An 11,121-nucleotide genomic window follows, 5' to 3' on the forward strand; every position below is an offset into this window, starting at 1 on the left:
GCTGAATTGTTCAGGAGTACGAACAATTCAGCTAAATATAATAATAATAATAATAACAACAACAACAATAATAACAAGAACAACAACAACAACAACAATAATAATAATAATAATAATAATAATAATAAGTATTATTATTATTGTTGTTGTTGTTGTAATAAGTGTTGTTGTTGTAATAAGTGTTGTTGTTGTATGCGTATGTGCAGCTTTACAGCCACTTCTACTTCAGCTCCTCTGATCAATATCTAACTGTTAATTTGTGCATTTGGTACTTTTACTCACTACATCTGACTATATTGTATTATATTATATTGGTAGTTTTCTTCATACTGTATATTCCACTGCTACTGCATCTCGCTTCTCTTTGCTGTTGCAGGACAAAAAATGTTTTCTTAATCATAAATGAATGAACGAACAAATCGTGAATTTCAAAAACAGTGTAGGCCTAAAAAAAGTTTTAAATGTTAATGTTAAAATGTGTTATTTTCTTGTAATTAATATTTAAACTATTGGCAAATTCAAAATACAAATAAAAAGGTTCAACAAATAAACGAGAATGAATATTATTTGAATTTCAGTTTCAGGTGGATTTCAGTCATTTAAAATGATTCATTCTGATGTAACAAAAGTGAAGTGCGTGTGGTTGCTGAAAAACTGAGTCAGAGTGAGACCTCTTCGTTTTATTTATTTTTTCTCTTCCGCATTTCGCTAACTTTCCCTTCCGGTAAGGAGCCACTAGCTCTTCTGTGATTGGCTGTTCGGCTGACCCAGTGTTCAGGTGCTCAGTATGACCATGATCACACAAAGGATCACTGTATAAATCCACTCCATTGATCATTTTAGCATGTATCACATGACTAATGATCACGTGACTTAACAACGACCTCTTTTTATGTTTCTATATGTTAAACTAATGACTACAGAATACTATTAGAACGGCTTCATTGACCCACACTAGAGATACAAAGATCAACAAGTTTAACTTGTTCCCACTTTTCATACTGGCCCCAAAGACATGTGATGTTTCAGCAGACCTCCTTCTATTCAAACACTCTCAGCGTAAATATTCTGCAAGTTTTTGTTGTGATGACACAAAACTGACACATCATGCTGAAGCCTTTCATTCACTTTATTACAATATGTTTGCTCTAGATGATTAGAGGGAAAAACTTAATATTATTCACACTTTGTTTATTAGAGTTCCTACTGACCACAGATTAGATTGCAACTTCTTTATCTTGGCAAAAAGCTACCGACCAGTACCCTGCTGAAGGTGCCTACATCTGGTATAATGTGCTAAAATAAAACAATAGAAAACTTAGACCTAGATCTGGTGATCCTATAGAACAGGTTTAAGTTGATTTTGCACAAATATGCCATTTATTACACTATAAACAGACTAGAGATAAAGTGAAACTGAGGCTAGATGTATACCTCAGATCAGTTTTTTTTGTATCACTCAGTAGTGCAACAATTAAAAAAAAAAAGAGGAAGTAGAAAAAGAGGAAGTTAAGTAAGTAAAACTGGTGGGAGCTTCAATGAGGCAAAAACATCTCACCACAGTGTGTCACCCATTTCAGACATGGCCCTATTTTTGTTTTTTAGAATAGTGTGGCTTTTCATTTTATTAGTTTGGTTGCCCAGCAACCAAACTCTTGTTCTTCTTTTCTTTATTATTATTATTATTATTATTATTTTTCTGTACGTTTTTGGCTCAGCATATCTTCAGAATGCATGGGCCGATTCAAACCATTCAAACATCAAAAGATTCAGCTCATTCAGGACATGTCAATAATAATTACTATTAAGTTTTATCTGGGTACAGTATGATACTCCATGAAGTGCATCAACAACACATTTCATAATAAGCTTGACCATATTAAAACAGGAAAGTGCTACATGAAGCAACACCTTAGGCGACTGAATAAAATCCTATTATATTATCTTATAATACTATAAACAAACCAGGTCACTGCAGTCTGGCAGCCTTTCACAAGTTTCCCAGAAGTTTGAATGTACATTTTATATACGGTAACTCAATAGTTTCCACACCAGGTCCACAGCTTGACCACATACATAATGTGCCGGAGGGTAGAAGAAAAAGTTTGGTAGTTTTTACTCCCTCTCTCTGTCTCTGATGGCCTTGGGAGTTTGACTTTTGCCCTGCTAGTGTTTTCCTCCACTCCAGGCTTTGAGAGCTTTTCATCTCACTAAGGTGCAAGGGCAGCCACTTCTCTCCTGTCCCAGTCCATTCCTCCAGTCCGGAGTGCACACACACATGCGGATTTTCAATTCAGCTATAGTGCGAGATTAGCAGCTCCACCACCCCTAGGCTGGCTTAAGACAAGGAGGGCAGACTTCCAGCAGTGTTGGTGGGATGCATGCGGGGGAGAAGATCCCCCAAGACTTGTTTAAGGCCGCTGCGGATTCTATGGATGAATCCTCAAAACACACATTCTTGTTTAGGATGAACTGTTTTATTTTATTTTTATGTCTACAAAATATGAGCCTATAAAAACATAAGAAAAAAATAATAGATAGTAGAAACAGAGGTTCTATTTGTAGGACGATAATAAAAATATATATTTCTAGACTTTTTGATAGCATACACACTTATTTTCAACGGTGTTAATGTATTTTTTATTTATGGATAAGCTGTTGCTCTTTCAGTGTGTGTGTGTGTGTGTGTGTGTGTGTCCAGCACCTGTTTGGTTTCGCTCACAGCAGCCACAAATGGAATGCTGCGGTCTCACTCCTTATATGGTCATATAGAGTCTCCAAAGGAACTTGGTGTCACATTTATTATTGTCCTACCCTTAAAAACCTCTGTTCCTATGATATTAAAAGCAGGGTTTTACCGCTCCATGACACCTAACAAAAAGTACAAACATACAAGCGGTGTTTCGGTTAACATGTTGTTAATGTAAGAAGTTTTATTTTTGTGCGGGGGACATTGTTTGCTTATTTGAAGCAGGCACTATTTTTTTTGTTTTCCGCCGGAGTCATTCCACCTTCGCTCCTTCTGTTTCCGGGTCTGGGAGGAGAGCTGTGGTGTGATTTCAGAGGACTCTTTCAGCTGTTAAAATGCAGGTTGGTAAAATTATTTTGGCATTTTAAAAAAGATGTAGTTAACACTGATGTATCAGAGGTTTCGTTTTACGTAAGTGTACCGGGTCCGTCTTTTTTTGAGAGCGGAGTTTTTAGCTAGCAGTGTAGCTGGGCGTGTAGCTCTACCCGTAGCTAGCAAGTTAGCTAGACTTTTAATTTTCCACACTTGGGCAAAGAGACTAGGAATTTCCTTTAAAAAATATATTTAAATAACAAAAAAAGACAACCCAAAATAATAAGTAGATGGATGGAACTCTAATTTTAGTGATGAGACCTGTATTTTAGAAGATAGGGACTTTATTCCATGTTTTCTGGTTGAGTTTGGAGACAGAAAACTTGCTTAAAGGTGCAGTTCACTCCTAATATTCATTCCATTCAATCTACCAGTCATGTAGATTTCTGCCTTCTCTTCATTATAATGTAAGTAAATGGTATTTAGATTTTTTTGTCAGAATGTCTCATGTACTGCAGGAAAATCCACACTTTATGTGATAAACATCTGATCTGGGGGCTGGAATGTCCCAAACAACAGGTTTGAGGGTTAACTTCTGGGCATCCGTTGCCATAGTAACACACAAAGCCTGAAGGTGTTCCTGTGAACCCTGTGATTTCACATTACTTCCACGCTGAGCCCCTTTGTTTACTGTGGCCCTGCCTGTCGGTCCTGTGTTTGTGGTTTTCCTGAAACCGCTGGAAGTGGATGTTCCTGTTTACCTGCGCCAGGTCCGGCCTCTCTGCTTTGTTGTGGGTTTTACCTGTGATGTTGCTCGTCGCCTCTCTGTGAGATGTGTTATTTCCTCGTTTAAATACTGCAAAAGTAAACTCTGACTTTGATATTTTTGGTACAGATGTTTATGGGATTTAAATAAAGATATGTTGTTTTCTCACTAGGATCCAAATGAAGACACAGAGTGGAATGATATCCTGAGGAAGAAAGGCATTCTTCCTCCCAAGGAGATCCCTAAAGATGACGAAGAGGAGGAACTGGCCATCCAACAACAGTCTGTCGGTAAGAGTGTGTCTGGTATAAATAGCACAACTTCTATGTGTCTTAACATAAGATATATTTCAAAGAAGGAAGCTGCGTTTCTTTCAGGATGTCTATCAATCACATCACGTCATACAAATATAATGTTTGAGATAAACGATGTTTGCTGCACATGTAATCGGCTTTTAACTGCTCTTGTTTATCTGAACAGTTAAAACATATGAGAGCATGACACTGGACGAACTGGAGGAGAATGAAGATGAGTTTGGTGAGGAAGATGAAGCTGCCATTGAGTTGTACAGGTAAGTGGAGATTATACAGGTCTGGCTTAAAAATATATTCACTTTCTCTTTAGTTCATATGTGCATATAGCATATTAAGAATACAGAGATGCTACAGGTTTTTGAATAATTCAAAGTTAAACCAAATCTTTGCAGACAGAAGCGTCTTTCTGAGTGGAAGGCATCTCAGATGAAGAATGTATTTGGTGAGGTTGATGAAATCTCTGGACAGGACTACATCAAGGAGGTCAACAAGGCTGGAGAGGGCATCTGGGTGGTGCTGCACCTCTATAAACAGGGGTAAGTCATAATCGCTACTGTAGCACTCTTTTCTGTTCTTTCCTGTTTCCTTATTAGAATTGCTACTCTTCATGCTTTTCAATTCAGAAAATTCAAATGTAAACGTGTTGTTTTCTGTTCCCAGCATCCCTCTTTGTACCCTTATCAACCAGCACATGAGTATGCTGGCCAGGAAATTCCCTCAGACCAAGTTCCTCAAGTCTATCTCCACCACCTGCATCCCCAACTACCCTGACCGCAACCTGCCCACTATCTTTGTCTACTTCGAGGGCGAGATGAAGGCCCAGTTCATCGGTCCACTGGTCTTTGGGGGCATGAACCTCAAAGTTGAAGGTGCTTTAAAAAATACTTTTTTTTAGACGTTAGATCAGTTATAGTAGTGAATAGGATCTAATATTTTTACTGGGTTTTAGATATAAGTCGTTTAGTGCAATTCTGACGCTGTAAAATCTGCATTCTGTGCTTATTTTAATCTGTCATTTGTAATTGTGTCTTACTCAGAACTGGAATGGAGGTTATCAGAAACCGGGGCAGTGAAAACAGACCTGGAAGAAAACCCTAAGAAACAAATAGAAGACAAGCTGATGTCATCAATCAGATGTTCTTTACCTACACGAAAGGACAGTGACTCTGAAGACGAGGACTAGAAATGATAACAACAAAAAAAAGTCACTCCAAAGCAGAATCACCATGTGGCCGCTACATGGGGAAACATCTGACAGAGAAGGGACATCATCTCCTTTATCAGCGTGTACATTTTGTATTTTAACCATGTAGGTGGCGCTCATGTGTCCTGCTCAGGGGACAGGCCACTCAGCTGGACGGACAGTGCAGCTCTGCTGACCCACCCAACCTCAGAGGGAAACTTTTATATTTTGAATAAACATTCATTTTCATCACAGGCAAATTTTCACTTTTTTATTATGTTTCATGATAATTATGTCACGAAATGTACATGTTCATTTAAATTCTGTTAAATTAAATGTGAGTTCACCTCTTTGCCACAGATATCAGTGCCACTTTTTTTTCTTACGTGCTCATATGTTTTGGGAATCTGCCACATTGTTGATCATTGAAATCTCGTGTCTCCAATGTCCAATTGATATTTGGATGCAGGAAAACGCACCCGGCACTCCACTGGCAGTGCAGGTCTGTTTTTCCATCTATATATAATCATGTATTAACTTTGAAGGAAAAGTCTTTATGTGTTTATATCCTGGCAGATGAGTCAGAGATGCGGTGTGTGTCGATCTGTCCGTGGGTTTGTGTGTCCGGAGCTGCCAGCTGCTCTTCTTCTGGTAAGTGTAATTTCCTTTTTATCTGTTTTCTCCTGAAGTTTTTTTTACAGCGTCCCCTCAGGCAGACTTCGAATCTTCTGTTTAATTAGCAAGAGACGGAGAAAGAACAGGAGTCAGGAATGAATTGAATCAGAGTACTGACATCATTTAAAGTGGTTAATGCAGGCTCCTTCCTAATCACTGATTAACTCCTCCTTCATTACCTGGAAAGGTTACGTCTTTGTAGATAGATAGTAGATAGTGGAAAGTGTCTCTTTTTTGGTGACTTATTCGGCCACATGTGGGCTGCAGAGTGATAAAGGAGTAAGTCGGTGTAGGTCTTTCTCAGAATTGAAGCCATCATTTTCAATACTGAAGCTTATCTTTATCTCTAACAGTCAGCCTTGCTTGAGCCACTTAAACCTCACAGATACTTTCAAACAGCTATGAGCAGGCACAGCTTCATTTAAAGGCCTCAATGTGAAATTTTAAAGGGAAGCGTCTTGTGCACCAAATTATACCTGCTTAAATATGGCTTACATTGCTTCTTTTTAATTATTTTTGTTAGCATTTTACTCCGTCTTACTTCACAGTCTTAACACAATCGTTCAATAATCCAAGGATTTTAAGCCTTTCTCACCAAAAGTACCACCTTCTTCTTTCTTCTCTGGGAAAGCTTCGGAGAAAGTCGCATCAAAGGATGAACTGAGTGGGACTGCAGGAGGAGTAGAGGAGTTATTGATGATCTGCTCTTACAGTGCCACATTCAGGGAACTTCATGGTTCTTGTTGTTATAATCAGAGGTGCCAGAAGCCATTTAGGGGGATTGATTTTCAGCTAAATCCAGTTAAGCTCATCAAATTTGTACAAAAAAGTAGAGATGTTTATGGTGTATGGTTTCATTCTGTCATGCAGCTGTAGCTCAGATCAGACCAACAATGAACCATATTTGACCATAACTTGTATTATTTTCTCTTATGTAGTATTGATCACTTAATATATATTGTCTGCCTGTGGTCTTCCAACAATCCCCAACATTAGTACTAAAGCAGTAGCTCCTGACAATGACAGCTGAAGACACAATGAATCAATCAGTGGGATGTTTTTTTGTGGTATGCTTGTTGCTTTTGCTCACCTGTTGTTGAACTGCTCCAACAGAGTTGCGTGCTTTGGAATAATGAAACAGGAACTAGGGTAAAAATGAATAAATAAACATAATTACATTCCCTGTCAGTGAGCTGACACTGAGCAAATATCTGAAATAAAATATGAGCATGAGCTGGGAAGACTTACTCTCTTGAACACATTCTGGACCTGCTCCTGTGGGTAAAAAACACAATTTCAGTAAAGTTCCACTGATTTCAGCTCATTCATTAGATGTTGTTCGTGTTCCTGTTGTAGAGGGTGTGTAATCATTTGTCCACTGTCTGTTTTTGGTGCCTACCTCGTCCTGGTCTCTCCATAACACGCCACTTAAATCATCACTTTGGATGCCTCGTACCTGCAAACAAACATAATTATGATCTAATAGTGAATGCAACCTAAATATTTCAGTCTAACCAAGAGATGCAGATCAGTGTGATCTAAATGCACTCATGTTTTTTTATGACCACATGAAACTGATGCTGCTTATTACACAGATACATTTTCTATACAAAATTAATCTGAAATCCTTTTCTAACACCTCATATGGAAACCTGTTCATACAGTCAAGACATGATAAAGGTACCAGGTGCCATTTAGGAACGATTATGAATCAATAAAGGATCATTAACTACCTTTCGTAATGCTATGGCGTCTTCCCACTGATCAAAGGGACTGCCATCTGTAAAAAGGACATGTAAGAACAGCTTCAGCATAGTGTCTGTGTGCCTTTAGGTGTCCAGAGTAAAAAAAGGATCTGATTAGTCACACTTAAATAAAACTTCACTTTACTGCTGCAGACTACAGTGGTAAACTGATGACCTTTTGTTAATGACCTGTAAAGACCAGACATGGTGGCAAGTCATTAATAAAGGACAATAAATGAGTGTCTAAACAGCACAACTCTCCCTAGGAAACTTAAATGCTTTGTGTGTATTAACAGTCGTTTCTTAAGGTTAATCCATATTAACGACCTCAAATCTGCATCAGATTATGTTATTAAATTAAACTATTATTTTATTATCACTTGTTTGTTCACAATAACAGTGAACAAATTTAACTAAACTAAAGGATTTATCCCTCATTCTCATTAGAGCAAATATGCCATTTTTATTTTTATTTAACTTTATTTTGTCATAACTGAGGACAGTTTAGTGTAATAATCAATAATTTTGCTAAATCAATCCCTGGATTTACACAAAAAATGAGATGTAGATTGAGATGTAGTTGGACCTACCTGTCGTGCACCAACATCCAAAAAACCCTAATAAAAATAAGAGAAAAAGTTGTCGCACAGTTGGCAGAGTCATGTTTGGAAACGTCCCCCTCTCCTCTGTTTTCTGTATCTTTTTTTTGTTTTGTTTTTTAATGTATGTTCCTCTCGGCTCGGTTCGGCTCTGCTCCTTGATCTCTCACAGTTGTGTGTTCTTCTAAGCCGTCTGCGCGCAGCTGTTTAAAAGCACACACAACTTTGCAGGCTGGCGAGGATCCTCGCAGGTGACCAATCACGCACCGATCCGGTCATCAGCAAACCCGCCTGAGCATACCCGACGGTCTCTCTCTCTCTCTCTCTCTCTCACTGGGAACTCTGGGCTGTCTCTCTCTCTCTCTCTCTCTCACTGGGAACTCTGGGCTGTGTTTCTGTTTCTGATGTAATGTGCTCACGTCAGTCTGTTGATATGACCGGAGTCTTCTTCAGCTTGAAGGGAAACTTGATGACAAACCAGATGACGAGCAGCTAATAAAAATGTTGAGGACATGATTAAATAAATGGTGTATGATCATTAGTTTACAGATAAATAAATAATAATAATAAAAAACTCTAAACTGACTTTAAATCATCAACAGAATGTGAAGAAATCACAGCTATGACCTGGCCTGTGCAGTCATGTAATACCTCTTAGTGCCGCGCTGCTGTGCCATGTGCGTAATTGCGCACGACTCTCTCTCTCTCTCTCTCTCTCTCTTCCCCTCTTCGTCTCCCTGGTCCTTTTTTTTAATTTCCCTTTCGGATGGTGACTTTTTCTCTGCACATCAGGCAGACCTACAATATCCTGCTGTGTCCATCTTTGAAACTGTGCCCATCGTCCACTTTCCTTTTTGGTTTGAAACACCTTTATTGTTCACAGCCAAAAGTTCTGAGCTGCGCTCTCTCACCAACAGCGGCCTGAGTAGGAGCCCCCACCTTTGACCTTTGCTGCACAGACTAAATTAGTGTTAGTATGACTGTGGGTTCATTCAGTGAAATGAGTTTGACAGATGTAATTTGCACCTTTGTGACTGAATGACAGGCTGCATCATTAGTTCCTTTGCACTGTGTACTATTAGGACGGCTCAGTTTGAATCTCATCATCCTCTGACACCCTGGAGTCTATAGAGACAGATGAGGGAAGCCCAGTCACTGTTAACTCTGCCTCCCCCTCAGTGGGTGAGTGCTCACGGGGGGCGGGGGTACAACCGAGTTCAACATCTGTTTTAGTGGCATCCAAACACGGTTGCAGACCTCAGCATTCCTGGGTTTGTTATGCTGATCTTCCTCAGCCCTCCTCCTCTTCCTCTCCGCTCCACCTCCATGCCCATTTGTCCTGCACGGGGTTTGAAGCTTTTCAGCTCAACATCTCCTGACCTCTCTCCCCCAGGACCTCCTTTTCTTTGACTTTCTCCCCACCTTCAAATCCCATCTCACAACTCCACTTTTTAAACTTTAAATAAAATGCATTATTATTATTATTATTCACAAGCATGTTCTGATGCTTCCACACTGACAACAAGCAGCGTGAAGCTTCTGGCTACACCTCTGAGCAGCTCCTGCAGCTCATGGTCTTTCCTGGCTTTTGTGCTCCATGTGTTGTTTGGCCTCGTGTTGTAACTTCTGACCTTAGCCTGCAGATAAAACAGGCTAAATCTGGCACATCTAAATAAAAATCAATGAATGTGCATGGATCCTGTTAAATATATTTACATATAAAAACTGATACCCATTGTTTAGTGAGTAGTGACGGCTGCCTGCCCGTTGTTTTATTTAACAAGGTTTAGGTATCAGACCTTTTGTCAGGTGCTGCTCTGACACTGTATGATGTTCTGTTTAGGGATTAACTGCTCTGATGAACGGCTCACATTTCCCCTGAGAATACACCGGCTATGACTGAAGGCAACAGTCACACAATAACAACAATAACCTCTATAAAAAGGTCACATGACCTCACAAAGGTCTTGTTTCAGTGGTTTTATTTGACTTTCTCTCATCTAGTTCATTTCACTTTGAGTAATGTGACATTTAAATCCTGCATAAACCAAAAGGAGCTGTTCAGCGGACTGATTTAGGCAGCTTCCCTGTCATATACCATGCATAAAAAAAGCGATAAAGTCAAACATTGTTGACTCTTGAATCCTCGCAGCGCGCAGCACATTTGAAGATGTGGTAATCACCGGGCCATCTTCCCTGATTGGCCTGTACAACAACAAAGGAAATGGGAATGATTGAGCCACAGAGACGCAGCTGAAGAGCCTTCTTATTTTGAGATGCTCCATTCCATGGCACTTACACAACAGGAGAAAATGTGGTATGGTGGTATATCACAGGCCTCTTCCTGGGGCTTTAGCTACAGCTATCTGTGTCAAAACGAATATTAAGACATTGTGTGCAAAAAGTTCAAATACCAGCTGTTTTTAAGATTGATGTAAAATGTTAAAATGTGTCCTCCTGATGCTCTGAAGGACATAAATATGATGATTCATTTTGTGTTGTGTTTTTTTTTATGATCAGCACTTGTTGACTTTCCTGTTTGCCAACACTGAATAATTAAATCAGCCTAATTACACAGCTCTGATGGACCGAGTTGTTTTTCCAGTGAGTGAAACACCAGACCTATCTTAAATTGATGCAGTAATAATGCATGTCAGTGGTGATTCAGTGGTGTAGGAAGCATGTTGTTAATGCAGCATTAAGTCACAACAAAAACACAAAGAGTCCAGTTGCAGCTTTTCACCTGTCAATCTGCAGCAGTTTTACTCACAAAACAGT

At 39.3% G+C, this 11,121-nt stretch overlaps 2 protein-coding genes across 3 annotated transcripts; one reads left to right on the forward strand and one right to left on the reverse strand.

The window, feature by feature from the left end:
* Positions 1-3,004: 3,004 nt before the first annotated feature.
* Positions 3,005-5,685, forward strand: pdcl3 (phosducin-like 3). The gene is made up of 6 exons (XM_028394568.1): positions 3,005-3,090; positions 4,000-4,117; positions 4,308-4,398; positions 4,534-4,677; positions 4,802-5,010; positions 5,179-5,685. Exons 1-6 carry the CDS (start codon positions 3,085-3,087, stop codon positions 5,322-5,324), a joined length of 714 nt encoding a protein of 237 aa, XP_028250369.1. The 5' UTR covers positions 3,005-3,084; the 3' UTR covers positions 5,325-5,685.
* Positions 5,675-8,520, reverse strand: nms (neuromedin S). Of its 2 annotated transcripts, XM_028394570.1 has the most exons (8): positions 8,335-8,520; positions 7,733-7,779; positions 7,399-7,455; positions 7,248-7,274; positions 7,090-7,143; positions 6,595-6,669; positions 6,179-6,260; positions 5,675-6,052 (listed from the first exon to the last, which is right to left on the reverse strand). In XM_028394570.1, the coding sequence occupies exons 1-8, from the start codon at positions 8,405-8,407 to the stop codon at positions 6,033-6,035; spliced, it is 435 nt and encodes a 144-aa protein (XP_028250371.1). In that variant the 5' UTR covers positions 8,408-8,520; the 3' UTR covers positions 5,675-6,032. The 2 variants fall into 2 exon arrangements, with proteins under 2 accessions (XP_028250371.1, XP_028250373.1); XM_028394572.1 differs by lacking the exon at positions 6,179-6,260.
* Between the last annotated feature and the right edge of the window lie 2,601 nt (positions 8,521-11,121).

The sequence above is a fragment of the Parambassis ranga genome, chromosome 21 (assembly GCF_900634625.1).
Source record: "Parambassis ranga chromosome 21, fParRan2.1, whole genome shotgun sequence".
Classification (NCBI taxonomy): domain Eukaryota; kingdom Metazoa; phylum Chordata; class Actinopteri; family Ambassidae; genus Parambassis; species Parambassis ranga.